Source organism: Myotis brandtii, unplaced genomic scaffold, assembly GCF_000412655.1.
Source record: "Myotis brandtii unplaced genomic scaffold, ASM41265v1 scaffold326, whole genome shotgun sequence".
In the NCBI taxonomy this organism is placed as follows: Eukaryota; Metazoa; Chordata; class Mammalia; order Chiroptera; family Vespertilionidae; genus Myotis; species Myotis brandtii.
In genome coordinates, this window is record NW_005362534.1 from 1,588,227 (window position 1) to 1,609,981 (window position 21,755).

Here is a 21,755-nt window from a genome sequence, read left to right on the forward strand (position 1 = left end):
CCTGCAGTATGCAAATTTAATGGCCATCTTTGTTGGGTTAATTTGCATACTCTTCTGATTGGCTGGTGGGTGTAGCGAAGGTACGGTCAATTAGCATCTTTGTCTTTTATTAGTGTAGATAGAAATCATACTATATATTTAGATAAATAGATGGGTGGATGGAAGTAATCCCAATTAATGCCACTTTCCCACTAACTGAACAGGAGCTGCCCATACTTATAGACCAGCCGTGGGCAAACTATGGCCCGTGGGCCGGATCCGGCTCGTTTGAAATGAATAAAAATAAAAAAAAACAAAAACGACCGTACCCTTTTATGTAATGATGTTTACTTTGAATTTATGTTAGTTCACACAAACACTCCATCCATGCTTTTGTTCCGGCCCTCCGGTCCAGTTTAAGAACCCATTGTGGCCCTTGAGTCAAAAAGTTTGCCCACCCTGTTATAGACTATTTCTAAGCTTGCAGGTAAGTTGAAAGCTTTAGACATTACTTGAATTGCTTGCAATGGGAGAGCAGAGGCTACCATTCCAATAAGTGAAAAGGCAGAGACTTGATATTTGTTCACTTTCAACTAAAGGTTTGCAACTCAAACTTTATCATAGAGCCATGTGTCTTGGTTTTGGCTTAGAAAAATCTTGATGCCTTAGAACACCTGATAAAATTAAAACAGCTAATGATAATATACTTAAAGTTAGTGGTTCTTATTCTTTTATTGGTTCACAGATCCTTTTAAATGTGAAGAATGGTATGAACATTGTTGCTAGAAAAATGTAAACATACAACATTTGGTATACAATCTTGAGGAATTCCCTGACACCTTGACTATAAAATGGAAGCTTCTGAAAGCAAAAGGGATGCTACAAAAAATCAGGTCAGTGTAAACTGGTACTGCCCTAAGCAAACTGGATGTACGCTACCTTACCTTTTTAGCTCACAGGGGAATCCACTGTAATGGATGGTTCCCTGATAATCACTAGCCAGATATTTAAATTAACTTTACCTTTTAATAACAAAAGGCACATTTACCAAAGAAGAGTGTAATGTTTAACTGGTACTGACATGCATGAATAAAAACTGTTAAAGTTGCATTTTAAATCTAAAAACACTTACCTTTACTGCAAACTCCATGTTTGTGGCTTTATGTATACATCTCTTACAAACAGAGTAGGAGCCAACTCCAATATCTTCTTTCACTTCATATCCATCAGTAAACTGAATACTGTTCCTGTGCAACTGCTACAAATACAATTATAAATTGACAAAGAGTTCTGTACTGACTTTGGTACATTTCATAATAGGGGAATATATTACTCAACATGAATTACTGATGTTAACTACAAATGAATATCAGTAAAAATAAAAACCAATCTTTACAAGCTTTATTCTTCCACAACTGTGTATTTTAGAAGTGTCTACAATAAAATGTACAGCATGAAATATGCCCTTTAAAAAACCTTAAGTTAAATTCAAAAAATTAAATATTTACAACAGAAAATGCAGAACTACTTGATGGACTGACAGCCTCGCCTGTGACTGAGTCCCAAGTACCTTTGCAAATAGGGAGAAGTTTCACACCTGGATTGAACACCTGGATTTTTGTCTCAGATGTACCACTTGTAGGTTGTGTAATCTTGAACTTGTGTTTTCTCAGAGGGTAATGGTGAGGATTAAATAACATTATTTGAAGGTGATATCTATTATCATCATTTTGGACTATCTGTAGCCATGCCTTCCTTTCTCCACCCTCAAGTCATAGCTTCAATACAACTTCTGCTAGAGAAGCCATTCATAGGTTAAGGACTAATAACATGGAGGATGATGAACAGTAAATTACTGGTTCCATAAACACACTGAGGGAAGTTCTACTGCCCTGAGCTATAGTGATAGATCCTCCCACCCCCATGCCTATGAGCTTCATATAAGTTAAAAGTTGAATTCTATAGAATATTTTGCAATTTCTATGTTAGGTACAGAAGTTATCTCTTTAAAACTTGCCATACACCACATAGTTGTCACAGTAAAAGAGAAAGACTATTTTAACCTGAACTTTGTTCAAAAACCACTGTTTAAATTGGTTTTCTAGAAAGTGGAGAAAGCAGCATGACTGACTCATAAAATAAACTTAAGAGCAAAAGCAACTTAATTATCAAGCAAATTCAAGCACTAATTATACCTTCAAAACAATTCCCTCTATGACTAGGAAGATGAATTAAATTTATCTTTCCATGATACTAGAATGAGAAGAAATAAATCTAATGTTTTGTACTTGTGTCCTCTAATAACATTTAATTTAATAGTTCAAGTCTCCTGTTACAAATACACCTACATATCTAGAAACCTGCTTTTGTGGTTTTTACATTTTTCTCTAGCTCTGATGATCATATGGGATAATGAGATAGGAGGCACCTTAAGACAGTACCCATAACCATTTCTGCATAATGACAATGGGGGCTCCAAAAGAACAAGGACACAAAACTTAGCAGACTTAAGATTTAAGTTCATTTTTATTTCTTAAATGTTTTTATGACAGAGGTTGGCAAACTATGGCCTGTGGGCCAAATCTGGTTCACTATTAGTTTTTCTAAATAAAGTTTTATTGGAACACAGAGATGCACATTCATTTTTGTATTGTCAATGGCTGCTTTTGTGCTGCAATGGCAGAGCTGAGTAGTTGCAACAGAGATCATATAGCCTACAAAGCCTCAAGTATTTATCATCTGGCCCTTTACAGAAAAAGTCTGCTAACCCCTCTTCTAAAGCAATCAGGGAACCAGGAGGCCTCAGTTCATCATAGCTGACCTGACAGAGGCAGAGGTTGAAACAAACTAGGCCTGATAAACATTTTGAGGCACAGGATAGGGGAGAGACAAGATGGTGATATTTATCTCAACTCTCTTAGAATTCCACTTTTAAGTCAGACAAGTATTCAGGATTCTGGTGCGTGCAACCTTTTCAAAGGCATATGAAAAAAACTTCTAAGACTAACATCAATGATATAAAATGTATTTTAAGCTGCTCAGTTAAGTCAGCAGATAAAATCTAAGCTAATTATTCATACAATGAACTATATCTTACATTTCAAACTTAAAATTACTTAGACATTCACTCACCTGAACAATTGAATGCACACCAACTGTCTGCATAGCTTGGCTTTCGTCATCTGAGGTAATAGCAACAAAACTAAACCCCCGAAAAAGCTGATGTGCATTAGCACTAGGTGGAATGCCAGGTGAATCTGAAAAGAATAATAAATTACCAAGAAGGTGATTACTTTGAAAGGCAATTAAGGGAAGAATTGTCCACATTATAATCTTTCACACTTTTTTCTGGAATTCTACATCTCAGGCACCTAGTACTTTCAGGATAACCCAGGGAGGCACTGTACCAGATCTGCCCTGATGGCTTATTGCCATCATAACTCTAATATCATATTCCCTCAGAGTCCAGAAAATAGCAAATTCACTTAAGAATATAATAAATCGATGAATTACTGGGCTAATGCTATTTTAAATTAGCACTGTCCCATAGAATTGCCTGCAGTGATGAACATTTTCTTTATCTGTGCTGTCCAAAATGGTAGCCACTAGCCACATGCAACTACTGAGCATCTGAAATGTGGTTAGTGTGACTGGGAAACAAAAATTTTAATTTTAATTAACTTAGGTTTAAATAACCACATGTGGCTACTGGCTACCATATTGGATGGTGCAGCCCTAAATGGTAACCTACCAATGCTATGGCTCCTGGTTAGGGGGATATACAAGGGTGACCTACAGATAATTTAGGAGAAAAGAATTTAGTTCAGTGGTCTCAAGACATAATGTCAGAATTTAAAAATCTAAACTACAAGTTAAAAATTATTATATATATTTAAGGAACAAAAGTAATTTCTAGGATAATCATGGTATGCAATCCTTAAAATATATTTATGACACAATATGTATTGTTATTCAAATTATTTGTTGGAATCTACTGGCATTAATAGAAGTAGAAAAATGCTTTTACAGTATAGCTAATGTTCTTTTTAAAGACATAAATATAAACACACAATTAGGCATACTAATATTTATAAACATACTCTAAAGGCTAAGGGCAAGCAAAAAACAAATAGGTAAATCTACTTAAACATCAACTCTGTATAAAGGTCTTTTTGAACATCAGCTTGATATTCTCAGCAATATATAGTTTAGTGAATTTTAAACCAATTATTATACTGAAGACTTCTGCTAAGAGAACCTATCTGGGCAGAATCCAATATAGAACTGTTCTATTCTGAGATTTTCCCTCTACCAGGACAAACTGTATTGAGAAAGCAAAGTAAAACACCACTACATATCAACTCTATGCATATCACTGTCCATGTATTTGCTAAAATTTTGTCCATACATTAATCCAAATTTCTAAGACTGTTTCATAAAAAGAATAAACACCCTTCAATGCTCGATGTAGATTGTGAAGATTTTGTCTAGAAAGCTTTATAGCAAGGTTTGAGTGATGTATTCTATGGAAAATATATGTAAATACACTTTCTATTTATTTACTTGTCAATGATAAACCTGGGGTCCGGTACACCTAAATGAGAGAGTATTAGAGTACAAAACACATCATTATGTATAAACATATGCTAATTAATGAAATATAGATGATCATTTCAAAGATTATTTCTATAATAAAGCATGATTCAGGATATGGTTTATTTTGAAGTTATCAATCCTCATATAAAGTTTAAGTTATGTTTGGGATTTGAACTTTACAAGTACTTCCAGAATATCACCTAATATTAGAATTTTAAAGAGAACTATTTATACTAAAGAGTATTTCATGTAAAAATAGCTACAGGTAAATAAACACACAAATAGTTTTTCCATATAAATAGAATCAAAGTTTAAGGCACAATATAACTTGCTACAAGATTTCACAAGGATCTTAACCACTTTAAAATGCTGTAAAGGAGCCGAGACCGGATTGGCTCAGTGGATAGAGCGTCGGCCTGCGGACTCAAGGGTCCCGGGTTCGATTCCGGTCAAGGGCATGTACCTGGGTTGCGGGCACGTCCCCGGTGGGAGATGTGCAGGAGGCAGCTGATCGATGTTTCTCTCTCGTCGATGTTTCTGACTCTCTATCTCTCTCCCTTCCTCTCTGTAAAAAATCAATAAAATATATTTTTAAAAAAATGCTGTAAAGGATTTCCTAATTACTTAGTTACTAGAGGCCCGATGCACAAAATTCGTGCAAGAGTAGGTCTTCCTTCCCCTGGCACCCAGAACCTGGGCTTCCCTCCAGCCACCGGCAAGCACCCGGGACCCAGGATTCCCTAACAGCCCTGGCTTCGTACGGAAGGTCGTCAGGAAGGACATCTGGTCTAATTAGCATATTATACTTTTATTATTTTAGACTAGAGGCCCAGTGCATGAAATTTGTGTGTGTGTGGGGGGGGGTCCCTCAGCCCGGCCTGCACCCTCTTCAATCCGGGACCCCTTGGGGGATGTCTGGCAGTCGGACATCCCTCTTGCAATCCGGGACTGCTGGCTCCTAACCGCTTGCCTGCCTGCCTGCCTGATCACCCCCTAACTGCCCTCCCCTGCCGGCCTGACCGCCCCTAATCGCCTCTGTGTCAGCCCTTGCCATCGTGGCTTTTTCTGGAAGAATGTCTGGAAGATGTCCAGTCCAATTAGCATATTACCCTTTTATTAGTATAGATTGTGGCAGGGATGTGGTATGAATGGCTACCATATTGGATGGTGCAGCCCTAAATGGTAACCTACCAATGCTATGGCTCCTGGTTAGGGGGATATACAAGGGTGACCTACAGATAATTTAGGAGAAAAGAATTTAGTTCAGTGGTCTCAAGACATAATGTCAGAATCTAAAAATTAAACTGGAAAAGATTTCCTGATTGAACAAGAAAAATATTATTGCCCGACCAGTGTGGCTCAGTGGCTGAGCATTGACTCATGCACCAGGAGGTTGCCAGTTCGACTCCGGTCAGTGCACATGCTTGGATTGCTGGCTCAATCCCCAGTAGGGGGTGTGCAGGAGGTAGCCAATTGATGATGTTTCTCTCTCATTGATATTTCTATCTCTCTATCCTCTCCCTTCCCCTCCCTCTAAAAATCAATAAAAACATATTTTAAACAAATTAAAAATATATTCTTATATTTGGGTTTTCATGTTTTCTCCTTACCTTTGGGAGTTTTTGCAGTAAACTCAGGATCAAAATAGAATGTATCTTCAGGCCTGCCAGTTGCAGGTTTAAAAGGTGGATGAATTTCTCTTCTGTATAGTTTCTGAAGGAAAAAAGAGAGACTTAGACATGTGTTAATTATAAAAAAAAAGTCAAGTAAGTTTTCATTCTATACTTACATTCCAATCTATTGTTGAGAAAAATAAATGTCTTTTAATTTCTTCCACTCCATCTGGTCCTGCACCTATCAAAAATTAACCAGTTTTGATTAAATGGTAATTTTATTTCAAGGAGGAATATATATTGTTTATTTAGACTTCATTTTTAATATTTGTCCTAATAGTTCATAATCCCACAACAAAAACAAATATCAGCCCCCCCTTCCCCCAAACCAAATCCCAACAAACACACAAAAGAAACAAAATAAAAATGTTACCTAATCTGTTTGCAGGATTTCGTTTGAAAAGCATTCGTAAAAGACTCTGGGCTTCAGGACTCAAAAACTGTGGCATCCCAAGTTTAGCTCTAAATAATAAATCCACATGATAACATTTTATTTTTTGGAGGTAACTGTATTTTATTTTTTAAATTAAATTTTTATTTTAAGATAATTGTGGATTCACACTCAGTTGTAAGAAACGAGAGAGAGAGAGAGAGAGAGAGAGAGAGAGAGAGAGGATGTGTACCCTTTACCAAGTTTTGTCTAAAGGTAACATCTTATAAAACTATAGTACACTGTCATAACTAGGATATTGACATTGGTACAATCCACTGATCTCATTCAGATGTCTCCAGTTTTAATTGCATTGTGTGTGTGTGTGTGTGTATGTGTGTGTGTGTGTGTGTGTGTGTGTGTGTGTGTTTAGTTCTATCTAATTTTATCACATATAGATTTGTGTGAACACAACTAGTCAAGGCACAGTACAATACAGTTCTATCTCAAGGATTCTCCTGCTACCCTTTTTTATTAATAGCCACCTTTCTCCTTCTGCCCTTCTCTAACCCCTGAAAACCACAAATCTGTTCTCCATTTCCAAAATGTTATATAAATGGAACCATAAAGTATGAAAACTTTCAAGAATGTCTCTTTTCTCACTCAGTGTAATTCTCTTGAGATCCTTTAAAGTGTGTTTCAATAGTTCATTCCTTTGTATTGCTGAGTAATATTCCATGGAATGGATCTTTGAAAGTTGCTTTCTTTAAATATTGAAGGACATGCGGGTTGTTTTTAGTTTGGAGCTATTACAAATAAAGCTGATATGAGCATCTGTGTCCAGGTTTTGCCCAAACATAACCCTCGATTTTTTTTGTGTGTGTGTGTGTGTGTGTTTAGTTCTATCACAAATAAAGGTTCTTATATCCACCACCACAGTAAAAATACTGACCAGTTCATCACCACCAGGATCCCTCATGTTGCCCCTTCATAACCGCACCCACATTTCTCCCTCCCGAATTCCTAACTACTGGAGACCACTAAGCTATTCTCCATTTCTATATTTTTGTCATTTTAAGAATGTTATGTAAATGGGGTCATACAGTAGGTAAACTTTTTTTTTCTTACTCAGCATGAATTCCCTTCAGATGTATCCAAGTTATTGTGTATACTGATAGTTCATTCCTTTTTATTGCTAAGTAATAGTATTCCATGGCACAAATGTACCACATTTTGTTTATCTATTTACCTGTTAAACTAGGATACCTGGATTGTGTCCAGTTTTGGGCTACTATAAACAAAGTTGCTAAGACCATTTGTGTATAAAGTTTTGGTGTGAACACATAATAATTTTAGTCCATAATTCCCTAATGAACTTTTTCATTTTTCAGAATTTTACAAAAAGCACTATTGTGAGAGTAAGATCATGTGAATCTTAGTTCTGGCTCTTTTCTAAGAACTTTGTGACCTTGGAAAAGTCAATCCCCTTGGGCCTGTTACCACTTCTTCATAAGCAAGGGGATGGGACATTAGATCAATGGTTCTTAAACTGTACCCTTGGAACCCCTTTTCAAAAGGAATTTAAGAAATCCAAGATTTAAAACTGCTAAAAGAACATGTGCTTCTTACGTTTATTTTTCTTTCTCATTCCCTTTAATAGTTATGCAGGGAAGAGGAGTTGGTGGGAAAGGGGTCTGTGGAATATTTGAGATTGTAGCACACAGTCTGAAAACCACTGGCCTGGATGAGCTTGAAGGTCTGTTTCAACTCTAATATATAATTTTATTCTTTTCTCCAACCTACAAATTATGGAAACCAATGATCCTATAAGTATGAAAATAGTAACAGTTGGAGAAAATGGCTAGCAGAGAAATTTCTATTTCAGAAATAGATCCATTTATTATTCAGCGTGTTATTGAGCTACTATTTGCTAAACACTGCTTAGTGCTTAGGGTACAGAGATAAAGACAGCCTCCGATGGGTAGTAGGGAAGATGGATATAGATAATCCTGGTAATTTAAGAGACAAATCCAGAAGGACATATGGAAAGAATGCTAAGGAAACAGTAGGGAATATCAAATTTAGCACAAGAGATTGTGAAAGGTCTTCAATGCAATTTAAAGGTTGAGAATTTATTCATTTGGCCAGTGTTTCTCCAACATTTTACTGAATAGCATTAATCTCTCTAGATAGTTAACAACAACAAAACATTTTCATGGTCCAATGAGTTTGTGGAATGCTATCTATTAAACCCCCCTGCTGAAACCATAGAATTTAATACATTACATATAAAAGGCTGAGACATCTAGAGTAAAAAAAAATCAGTATTTTTCTAAACATTTGTTTCTAACAACTCTTTCTCAGAGAATACCCATTAACATCTTATAGAGTTAGGGTTCGGTTGGACAAATCTGGGGAAACATTTCCATATTAGGTAATAGGGATACAGCAGTGGTCTTTAAACAGTGGACTAACATGACCAGATTTATTTTCAAGAAGGTAACTCCAAGGGTAGTATAAAATTATCTGGAGTGGGAAGCACTGGTAGGTAATAGACAGTCTACTTAGAAGCTTTGACCCATTAGTCTGCGTAGGAGATCACCATGGTCTGAAAACTGTAAGCAGTTCAATGCAAAGGAAAGGCTCTAAAATATTTCTGACAGCAAATTTGGTGAATACCTGCATATGCAAGAAAAAAATAAAAAATGATTTCCAGGTTTTTGGCTGCATGGAAATGCTACTAATTGGGAATACAAGAAAAAAAGTACAGCAAATAGAGATAAAAACGTTAAGTGATGCATGTCATACATTTTGGGAGAACTAGGCAAGGGAATAAATGAAAATACAGGTCTGGTGTCTGATAAGTTAAGGTAAGAAAGTGTGATCTGGGAGTAATTAAAATGCTGAAAGTAGTTATAAGGAAAGACAGGAAAGTGAGCACAGAGGGGCAGAAAAGCATTTTAGAGATGGAACCCTGGGTAACAAGAACATTTAAAAGTGATCAGAATAAGGACAATTTGGGCATCAAAAATAATGAATGCAATTGGCTGAATCACACTGATTATTAAATCCCACAAGTTCATTATAGGGAAAAAAAGGCAAAACTAACATAAAAACCAAAGTCATTGGACACAACCCCCAATGAAAGTAATTAGGGCTCTCACAACTAAATTATGAAAATAATTAAACATTTATTCTGCCTTTCTTCTTTGAGCCTTATTTAAAGGTAACTAAATAGCCCTAGTTGAAGAGGGAAAGTTCATTGTTTCAAAAACAAAAACCAACAAACAAACAAAAATACCAAAAACACAACCACCACCCAACTAATAAATGAAAGAATAACAGTAATAGAAAACCACTATTTTGAAGCCCTAGTAAAATAATTGTTTCAAGTAAAGATTATCAATAGATGAAACCAGCAGATGAAAGCCTGACAGGGAACTTTACAATGGAGGAATCAGTTGTAGCCATGGGAACTAATCATTTAAAGTGGAACAACCAGATGTAAGCCTCTTGATGTGATGCAACAGCATGAGCTATGAAATAATCTTGCCAAAAAAGTTTAACCAGAAACAGGATAAAGAAACAAGTTAAATGGTATCACAAGGAGAATAAAGATATTTGCATACTCCTACAAAAAGAATTGTTATGTTACCATGGTAGCGAGAGAGCCACCAAAACGGGTTTTAAATCCATTCAATTGCTGAAAGACAACTTGCCCAGGTGTACATAGTTGTTATTTTTGCAAACCAACCAATGGCTCTCTGTGAAAATTAGCCAAACACTAACCACACCTGAATGCCAATTGACCCAAGTAACCACATTCTTAGAGATGATGTCAATCCACTTATGGCCCTGAAAAGCTGCCACGTCTTGAACTCCACCCTTCCCCAAAACCATATAAAGCAGTGGTTCTCAACCTTCCTAATGCCCCGACCCTTTAATACAGTTCCTCATGTTGTGGTGACCACCAACCATAAAATTATTTTCGTTGCTTCTTCATAACTGTAATTTTGCTACTGTTATGAATCGTCATGTAAATATCTGATATGCAGGATGTATTTTCATTGTTACAAATTGAACATAATTAAAGCATAGTGATTAATCACAAAAACAATATGTAATTATATATGTGTTTTCCGATGATCTTAGGCGACCCCTGTGAAAGGGTCGTTCAACCCCCAAAGGGGTTGCGATCCACAGGTTGAGAACCGCTGATATAAAGGAATAGTGGTCTGCTCTCCTTGGAAAGACTTTACTGAACCAGCATTGCCTTCCCTTACTATAGTAAGCAATACAATCAGCTTTGTGCTTTTTGTTTCAGATATTGAGAGTGGTCTTATCTTTTCACAGATAAAATTAGAAAAAAATAATTCTAAACTGACTGACTTGGTTTCTACAAGTTAAGTGTCAAGGGGGTGGGGCAGGGGTAGAATGTTCTAGATGAACAGAAGCTTAAGAAATACAACCAAATGAAATGAGCAGACTTAATTTAGGACTATAAAAACACCGTTTTGGAGACTATCTGAAAAATCTGGTGAAACATTGGTATTAGATAATACCCAAGCATTATTACTACTTTTGTTAGATGTGGTTATGTAAGAAAACATCCATACTTTTTAGTGATGCAAACTGAAGCAGGTGAGAAATGACATGTTTGGAATGCTTAAAATATTTCAGTAAATTAGAAAAAAAGGAATACTTGAAACAAATGTCACAAAATCTTGATGACTGTTGAATCTGGGTGACTGATATATGTGTGTTCACTGTATTATTCTATTTTTGCAAATTTATGTTTGAAAAATTTCATAATTAAAAAGAGAAAGGCAGGCAGAGAAGAAATGGTCAAGCAAGAGACCAAAAGAGGAATGGTTAGAGGTAGGAGAAGCCGATGGGAGCAGGAAAAACTAAGGGGGGAGGGAGTGGCCAACAATGTCAAAGACCTCTCAGATCTTCCTTAACTGTCCTATCTAAAATGGCTCCTGCCCTTGCCCCCACACTTCAAGAGTACCCTGGTTTATTATCCCTATTTCTCCTATTAATATCTGAAATTATCATATTTGTTTAAATATTAATTCCTGCCTGCCCCAGTAGAATGCAAACTCTGTTTGACCACAGAAGATGTCAGTCTTGTTCACACTACATCATAAGTATCTGTAACAAGATCTCAATCATCTGTTGAATGAATTGTGTGAACACATGGTAAAAAGTCACCTTTCTAATAATCTGCCACTGGATTAAGCAACTAAATCACTCATGACAATAGTGAGAGAAGTTTCAATAGAGTAGTGAGAAGGAATGACAGACTACAGAACAAAAGCAGCCCAAAAATGCTAAAAGAAAAACTACTCTTTCAAGAGGCTTGTGTTGAAATGATGCAGGAAGATGGTGCAGAAACTTGGAAGGCAAGGCAGGTCAAAAAAGTTGTTTCTCTTTTCCAACACTAGAGTGTGTTTGTTAGCTTAAAGAAAAGGGCCAGAGTAGATGGGAGTGATAAAGGTTCAGTGAACATTCATTTATACAGCAAACATTTTAAACCTCTTTTTTATTGTGAAGGAAAACATAAAGTGCAAAACAATCCAACCCAGAATACACAGCTCAATGATTTACCACAAAGTGAATAGTCATCTGACTAAGAAATGTAACATTGCTAGAACCCTTCATCCAATGTAACCACTTTCCTTATTTTGCCTCAGGCTCTTGTGATCTAAATGTAGACCCTAAAATCTAGGCTTTAGTTTGTCTGTTTTTAAAACTTTATAAATAGAATCATATAGCATTCATTCTTTTGTGTCTGAACTGCCTTTGCTCAACATTATTATGAGATTTACCCAAGTTGTTGCATGTAACTGTGGTTTGTTCATTTTCTTTGCTATATGGCACATTACACCCATGGGCTAAAGGCTTCAGCCTGTTTTTATATGGATTTCAAGCTAGGAATGGTTTTTTACAATTTTTTAAGTATTGGAAACAAAAATAAACATTAAGAATATGTGACAGAGGCTGTGTCTGGCCTGAAAACCCTAAAATATTTACAAGTAGTATGTCAACCCCTGCTGTATTCCATTATATAAATATACCATAATTTATTAATCCATTCTACAGTTAATGATTGATCCAGTTTCCATTTTTTGACTATGACAAATAATGCTGTTATGAACATCTTTGTACTTGGTGTTGTTTTTTTTAAAATATATTTTATTGATTTTTTACAGAGAGGAAGGGAGAGGGATAGAGAGTTAGAAACATCAATGAGAGAGAAACATCCATCAGCTGCCTCCTGCACACCCCCTACTGGGATGTGCCCGCAACCAAGGTACATGCCCTTGACTGGAATAGAACCTGGGACCCTTCAGTCTGCAGGCTGATGCTCTATCCACTGAGTCAAACCGGTTAGGGCTGTACTTGGTGTTTTTTTAAAAATATATTTTATTGATTTTTTACAGAGAGGAAGGGAGAGGGATAGAGAGTTAGAAACATCAATGAGAGAGAAACATCCATCAGCTGCCTCCTGCACGCCCCCAATGGGTATCGAACCCGCAAACTGGGCATGTGCCCTGACAGGGAATTGAACCATGACCTCTTGGTTCATAGGTCGACGCTCAACTACTGAGCCATACTGGTCGAGCAAAACATTTACTTTTAAATCTCATCAAAACATACAGTAGGGAGTACTTACTTAAGGATCATAGTCATTGTTTCTTTTCGATCTTTTCCTTGGAAGGGTAGTGTACCAGTGAGCATCTCAAACTACAAAATGGCAGAATAATCAGAGGTATTAGTCAATAGTATAAAATCTCAAGGCCAGAAGGTAAGAAAGTATCATCTTAATTACAACCAAATCTTCTAAAATTGCTATATAATAAAACATATGATTTATATTTCTACTCTCTTCATTACTAAACTTCTAAAAAAAAAAGACATTCCAAACCTCACCATTAACACACCAAAAGACCACCAGTCCGCACTTTGAGTATGACCTCGACGATTAACTACTTCTGGAGCCATATATTCCACAGTTCCACAAAAAGAATATGCTTTCTTCTCATGGTCAATAGACTCTTTACTTAGGCCAAAATCTGCCAAAATAAATATAGAATTAATAAATACCTTACAATAATTTGCATATGTAAAGTTTAAACTTAGAGTTCCAATATTTAAAATAATTATAAAAATATTCTAATCCAATACCATGATCGACCTTAAAGGAAATTTATAGAGTAGAGAAAGTATTTTAATAAAATGAGAAATTTTACCTGTTAATTTGATGTGACCTTCTTCATCAAGAAGTATGCTGAAAAAAAAGAAAGAGACAAAGTCAGAAAATCTTTTCAAACCACTAGAGATTTACAGATGCTAAAACTAAATTACTTTGTTAAGCATCAAATCACCACACTCATTCTAAAATAGTGCTTTAGACGGTGAATAAGAAGGTAAAGGTAAAGGAGGAAAATGTTATTTTTTGGACACATGACTATAACAGATTCCAAAGATTAAGCTTTATAAACTTGTATTAATGAGCCGGGCGCACTAGAAAACTAATAGAAAAAGAGACAAAACCTATATGCTCTGCTAAGTTGCTCTTTCTAATGCCTTTCTGCAGAGATGACCTAACTAAACTCCCCAGTACAATAGACAGAGGGTCTACATATTTTAGTTGAATGTGCTAGAGTTGTCATTTTCTTGGTCATTTTTAAGGCATCTGACTCAATCATTCTTCCCTAGCTTTTTTTCTGACACAACCAACACAATCTTCTTCTCCTCAACACACCTTCCTCACACTCCTTGGTTTTCATTGACCCATCCTTTCACTGTATACATTCTCCAGTGTTTTATCTTCTAGAAGGTCTTATTCATCTAGTAGCTCAGTGCCTGGCAGAGCACAGACAAATAAGAAATGCAGCCCTAGCTGGTTTGGCTCAGTGGAGAGACTGAAGGGTCCTGGGTTCGATTCCGGTCAAGGGCACATGCCCAGTGTGAGGCGTGCAGGAGGCAGACGATCAATGATTCTCTCTCATCATTGATGTTTCTATCTGTCTGTACCTCTCCCTTCCTTAAAAAAGAAATGCATGTTGAATGAATGGGGCCAGTCTACAAAGGGCCAATAAGGCATTCTTAATAGTTCCGGCTTCTTTTCAAGGGCATTGAAGACCATAAAAGGTTTACATGTGTAGAGGGTAGAAATGAACAGATTTACAATTTTAGAAAAAAAATTTAGAGGAAAAAATAAGGGGTATTTAATGAGCTCTTAGATATAGGTTGTGATAAAAAAGAAAAAAATGGAGAAGACACTCAAGTTTCTGGCTTTAGCAAATACATGAGTGGAGAGTAACATCATTAATTAAATACTAAACTGTAAGCCAATTGTATTTCTGGATAGGTATTTACCAGGAATTATATCTTACGTAATGATAGTTAGAAATTGGGAAAATGATGAGAAAAATCCAGTAATTACACGGGGAATAAAAATAGAATTATATGAAACATCCAAAACAAAATATATGAAAAACCAAACATAAAATATGAAAGTAAACAATTTCTAAATGATCACTTAAAAGGATTCCAAAGGAGCATTTTCTCTGTTTCCTGTTGTAATTATGCAAATTGTGCATGTAACTTTTTTTTTTTAATATATTTTATTGATTTTTTACAGAGAGGAAGGGAGAGCGATAGAGAGTCAGAAACACCGATGAGAGAGAAACATCGATCAGCTGCCTCCTGCACATCTCCCACTGGGGATGTGCCCGCAACCCAGGTACATGCCCTTGACCGGAACCAAACCCGGGACCCTTCAGTCCACAGACCGACGCTCTATCCACTGAGCCAAACCGGTCTCGGCTGCATGTAACTTTGTAATGTAAGTTATATCTAAGTTCTTGATAAAGATGATGCTTGCAAAACTCTGAATATACTAAAAACATTGAATTGTATAATTTAAGTGGATGAATTGTATGCTATGTGAATTATATCTCAATAAAGTTATTTAAAAAATTTCTGATAGAGCAAAGCTCTTGTTTATTTCATTAAAAAGAGGAAAAAACTTTTTTTAAAAAATATATTTTATTGATTCTTTACAGAGAAGAAGGGAGAGGGATAGAGAGTTAGAAACATTGATGAGAAACATCAATCAGCTGCCTCCTGCACACCCCCCACTGGGTATGTGCCCGCAACCAAGGTACATGCCCTTGACCGGAATCAAACCTGGGACCCCTGAGTCCACAGGCCGACGCTCTATCCACTGAGCCAAACCAGTTAAGGCGGAAAAAACTTTCTTACTAAAAGTGATAAACACAAATTAAAAATCAGAAGTTCGTACAATTTAAATATTAGTAATTGCTGTTATAAAAGCAATGGGAAATTTGCTCAACTCACACTTAAAATCTGAAATCATATGGAGAACATTTTCAATAAACAGTATTTGGAGGAAAGCATTAGCTCTATGCCATACCTCATACCAAAACACTTCTAGATGGAGTTAAAAGTAAAAACAGAAACCATAAAATTAGAAAAAAAATCTGATCATGGGATTGGAAAAGCCTTTCTAAGAATAAAAGTCAAAGAAAAAAATCACAAAAGAAAAGACTGATATATCTGAGGAAAAAAATACTTGTGTATGTTAAAATAGCATAAATAAAATAAAAAGACAAACCAGAAAAATGTATTTGCAATACAGAGTGGGGCCAAAGCAGGGTTACAGTTGTGAGTACGTGAAACAAAGTTTATTCTTGTATTCTTGTTTATTATAATATTAGTTCCCATATGAACAACTGCAATCCTACTTTTGCCCCACCCTGTATGTCAAATGGTTAAATTCTTAATTTGTAAAGGTCTCTTACAAATCAATGGGCAAAAATAACATTCCAAAAGAAAAATGGGCAAAAGCCATGAACAGAAAAATCACACAAAAATACAAACATATGAAAACAGATTTCAACCTCATTACAAATCAAAGAATGTAAATGAAAGCAAGATAATATTAGCAGAAATTCTGATTAACAGATATTTAAGCCAGCCAGTATGACTTAGTGGTTGAGTGTTGATCCATGAACCAAAAGGTCACCAGTTCGATTCCCTGGCAGGCCACATACCCAGGTGGCCAGCTAGATCCCCAGTAGGGGGCCTGTAGGAGGCAGCCAATTGATGATTCTTATCAATGTTTCTATCTCTCTATCCCTCTCCCTCTAAAAATCAATAAAAACATATTTAAAAAATAAAAGTATGAGAATACATAGTCTTAGCAGAAATGCGAAGCACATAGACTCTAATGCAATGCTGTGATAGTTCTATGAAGTAATTTTTACCTTTTATTACCTCCTAAACAATGATATTACATTGTATTCAACTTAGTAGTATGATTCCTTACTTTTCTGGTTTTAAGTCTCTATAGATTATTCCCAGGCTATGTAGATGGTCTAAAGCAAGTGCAAGCTCAGCCAAGTAGAATTTGACATCTTCTTCTGTGAACATCACCTAAAATAAAAATAATTTTTCTGTCTTTATTTTCTTTTTGTCTGTAATTTTAATTTAAAGTTCCATCCCAGAGTTTAAATATTAAAAAATTATAACTTTGCTATTACATGTAATTTTACCCACAATTTACATATGAAATTTGCAAAATTATCAGTCAACTAATTACTTACTAAATGCTAAATATGCACTGTGGGAGAAACAATTTTGCATTTTGTTAAGTAACAACTATATTAAGAATATGTGATTGTTGCCCCACAACAGTAATATCTTAGATGAAAAGTGATCTTTAAAATGCATGCTGAATTTCCACTACCAATACTTTAAGGATATCTTGTTGATATATTATTGCTTCTAAGAAAACTGTAACTAAAAGAAGGATGAAAGACCAGGATAATTAATCAATTTAAAGTCCTACTTTCAGAATAAATTCAAAAGGTAAAAACAAAACAAAACACCTCTTTTTGGCTCTGATTCTTCAATGTAAGAATCTTGTGCCACTAGAGAAAATATGATAAATGTAATATTGAAATATAACAAAGCTTTAGTTGAAACAGGGTGAGTATAAATAGATTAAAAACAAAGATTAATCATATACCTCTTTGGATAAGCGTGTAAACAAATCTCCTCCCCTGAGAAAATCCAAAATAAGATACAACTTCCCTTCAGTTTGAAAAGCTGAATGAAGAGAGAAAATTTTTGTTTAATCCACCATAGTTTATTTTCTTAGGCTTATATTAGGTAAACTCATTTATAAATTATTATTTTTAGCAAATTAATAATTATATCATAGACCTAAACTGATTTTTATTTCGAAGATACCCACTGACTTCTCTTAGCTTCCATGTAGAAATGTTAAATGTAGTGTTTCTTTTTATGAAACCACTAGAACATTTGTTAGGTTTTCTTCAGGCAACAGTCTCTGAGAAATACAATAGTTTTAAAACATATGATCAATAAGAAAAATTCCCCAAAGAAAAAGACTTACTTAAACATGAAACAAAATACAAAAACCATCTCACTTTACTACAGAAAAAAAATGTGGGTTGGTTAGCTTTAATTACATATAGTAGGAATCACCATACATTTACCCACTGCGAAAAAGCACACATGCCTTTGGGGGAAAGATAGGCGATAACAGTTTCAGGACATTAGGGATCTTTGTTGTTTTTAAGTTTGGCTAACACATTACTATTAATATAATAAAAATTATTATTATTACCTGTTCCTAGGGCTACCCACTCAGACATGATAATGTTTAAAAGAAACATAAAAGTTAAATGTGATAAAAGCTTCTAAAGTGTGTTCAAGTAATGATTTAATTTCTATGACTTTACTATATATATCTGCTAAACACATAAATATACACAAATAAATATTTATACACATTAGTATATCTGAATGTCATAAGGAAGTGAGGATTGAGGTGAAGAAGTGAGGTGGGAGGTGGTTTATAACTTACCATAATGCAACTTGACAATAAAAGGATGATTAACTTCTACCAAGATATCACGCTCCATTTTTGTCCGTACACGGTCTCGAACTATAAAATATTGCACATATGGCTACATTGCAATAGCTTTCAGAGACAAGCTTTAAAACAAAATGTCTTTGGTGCTTATTTTAAATAAAATTGTGCTTGTATGTATAAAAAAGTAAATCACATTTTATACATCTTACTCTTGAATTTTTAAAATTAATAACTGTATTTTTACCAAATTATATAACCAGAAGAAATTGTATATATTTATAAAATCTGTGCTTTGAGTTAAAAAATAAATACAGAAAACATATTTGATATTGGCGTTAACATTAAATTTATAAGTATTTTAATTAAAGTTATAAAAAAATGACCAAAAAAGAGCAACATTTAAAGAACGAGGCATCTCAATGACATCTATATCTATAAAAGGCTAAGTGTCCCTCTGACTGGTAGCTAGATACACACTGACCACCAGGGGGCAGACGTTCAATGCAGGAGCTGCCATGATATGCACTGGCCATTTAAAAATAAAGGGCACCATGGACCCGGCACTGACAAACCAACACTCAGCTTCCCCCAAGTGGGACACAGGCCCTGCCACCACCCTGGAGCGACACCCCACCAAATCGCAGCCAATGCTGCCAAGACCCTGTGGAGCAAAATGCAGCCCACAGCCCAGCCCGGAAATGGTGGCTGTGGGCGCCGGGTAATGATGTCATGTAGCAATGCCCGGCTTCCTCTCCCTAGGACTAGCATCCTTAGAGTTTCTTCAGCCCAGGAACACAACTTGCTTTATAGCCAGGTGCAAACATTTTATAGTTTAACCAAATGTTTGTGAAGCGTTTTCCCATGATTCATTTCATTTGATCCTCACAGGAGTCCTGGAGTAGGTAGATAGGAGACTCAGTAGAATCCTATTTTCATCAGTAAGACGCGAATAGCGATATTAAAATATTTCTTCTAATTAATTTCCTTTCAATGTGCACGAATCTGTGCACTGGGACACTAGTTAGAACATAAAAAAGGGAATAGGTTTCAATACCCCTATCAACCCTATCAGCTCAATTCAACAAACATTCATTAAGCATCTAGAACACATGACAGATATGGGGAAGGGTGGATATATCCCAAAAGATCTATTTTGAGGGGGGAGAAACAGGGGGAGAGGAAATACTATGGTGCAGCTGGTAAAGCAAAGACTTTTTGGAGTTAGAAAAATCTAGATTCAGATTGTGTAATCTTAAGCAAGTTAGTTACTTAAACTCTCTGGGCCTCAGTTACCTTTTATTGATAAAATGGGGATAATACCTCTATACCTCTGGGGAGCTGTGTGACCATTTGAGATGAGGTTTGTACATTCCAGATTCTGGTATATAAGAGATCTTCAATTAAATGGTTGCGATAGCACCAGGGATATGATAAAGAGGTAAAATGATTTATTACTAGCAATAAGTAGCATAGGAATTCAGAAAAGGAAAAGATTAGTGTTACTTATATAGGAAGGCTAGAGGGAAAAGGTAGGGTTAGGGACTTTTAGAGTGTAATTTAGGTGGGTGGGAAGAACTGGGCCTAGAGAAGAAAAGTCCAGGTATGGAATACCAACCGCTAGCAGGAACACAAAGACATGCATAATGAACAGGAAGGAACCAAAACAGTGTGGAAAGTGGGGAGGTGAAGTAGAGAGGATACAGATTATGGACAATTTGAAATGCCAGGAAGAATTTACATTTGACCCTATAGGCAGTTCTCTTTTACAAACCAAACATTTTCCTGAGCAATTCTATATGCCAGGCACTGTGAAGCAAATACAAATAAATAATGTTCAAGAAGCTCATAATCTGGTGGGAATGACTGACAAGTAAATAAATGATTACAATACAATCTGAGAAGCAGTATACTTGTGTTGGTAGCTCAATGGATTTAAGAGGTGAAAATGATCATTCATTAAAGTTTTAATTTTTTTCTGTTGCATAATAAGGATAAATCATAGATAACTTCTATTTTTCAAGCCAGAGTGACTGAATGGTTGTGCCAAAGTTTAAATAAAAAGAATGGTAAAGAGAATCTTTTTGGAGGGGGTCAGAGAGAAAGATGAGTTGGTTTTCCTTTCAATTTAAGGTGACCACAGATATTTAAAACACAGAAATAAGACCTCTGGGAAAAATAAACAAAGAAGCTTAAAAAATCCTGTTTCCCTGTCTACTAGTTTTCCACTTCCAACTGGGGGATTTTGGTGCCAGTGACTGAAAATGGTCAAATCAGGAATAGAAATTGATTGCTCTCAATGTCTATGTAGCTCTTTTTCACTGACTTGTCCAGCTAGTGTATCAAATTCAATACCAACCTCTGATTTCATTATCTTGTCCTATCACTACAACTCTGGTGTCTTATATCCAACAGGCCCTTTCTATTATTTATGTGAATGAGGTTCATCACCTAGGCCTGCTGATAATTGTGTCCCTGTCTAGCCCAAATCTGCCCCCTTTCCACTGCTACTCATACAACCTTGGATTATGTTCCTATTACCTTAATGCTGGATTCCAAATTTCTACATCCTTAAAAATATTATACAGATCTTACAAAATTTATCACTTAGAAATCACTCTTCTGTTCAGTAAGCAGTAAGTTTATATTCCTCTTCTACTATTCTACCATAATGAAAACAATAATTACCTGGGGGTCAAAAACTATAGTTTAATGGCCATGCTAATATCTAGATGGGTTACCGTGGCCAAATCCTTTCACTGCCCAGAAACTTCCTGCTACCTTCTCTATAAAATGAGAGGCTAGAACAAGATGATTTCTTTTTGTTATGATTATCTTGGGAGATAATTTCCTTATATGTAACACTGATGAGACTTTGTCTAGTTGAAAATGTGCAGTGAGAGTCACTCACTAAAGAATTCTTTCATTTTGTCTGAGGTACGACTGTGTAATAATTATAATTTTGTTTCTTTTACTTAGGTAAAGACCTAGTGACAAATATAAATCATCCTACAATCAGGAATTTTGATTAGGATGTACTGGTTTATAACAAGGCATGTTATACGTGTTTATTAGAGGCCCGGTGCATGAAATTCATGCATGGGGTGGGGGGAGGGTCCCCTCAGCCCAGCCTGCACCCTCTCCAATCCATGACATCCTTCTCAAAATCCTGGACCACTGGCTCCTAACTGCTCACCTGCCT

General features: G+C 35.8%; 1 protein-coding gene across 7 annotated transcripts in view; it reads right to left on the bottom strand.

Annotated features, from left to right (window-relative positions):
• Positions 1-21,755, bottom strand: part of RPS6KA3 (ribosomal protein S6 kinase, 90kDa, polypeptide 3) — an 87,966-nt gene that overhangs the window by 23,424 nt on the left and 42,787 nt on the right. For 6 of the 7 annotated variants that reach the window (XM_005870962.2, XM_005870961.2, XM_014543470.1 and 3 more), the window contains 11 exons: positions 18,548-18,628; positions 17,684-17,763; positions 16,982-17,088; positions 13,875-13,912; positions 13,555-13,697; positions 13,298-13,368; positions 6,622-6,710; positions 6,365-6,429; positions 6,186-6,288; positions 3,112-3,236; positions 1,112-1,237 (listed from right to left, as the gene is read on the bottom strand). In XM_005870962.2, coding sequence (XP_005871024.1) covers positions 1,112-1,237; positions 3,112-3,236; positions 6,186-6,288; positions 6,365-6,429; positions 6,622-6,710; positions 13,298-13,368; positions 13,555-13,697; positions 13,875-13,912; positions 16,982-17,088; positions 17,684-17,763; positions 18,548-18,628 — 1,028 coding nt within the window. The remainder of the gene's footprint in view (positions 1-1,111; positions 1,238-3,111; positions 3,237-6,185; positions 6,289-6,364; positions 6,430-6,621; positions 6,711-13,297; positions 13,369-13,554; positions 13,698-13,874; positions 13,913-16,981; positions 17,089-17,683; positions 17,764-18,547; positions 18,629-21,755) is intronic. The other variant, XM_014543472.1, reaches the window with a different exon arrangement.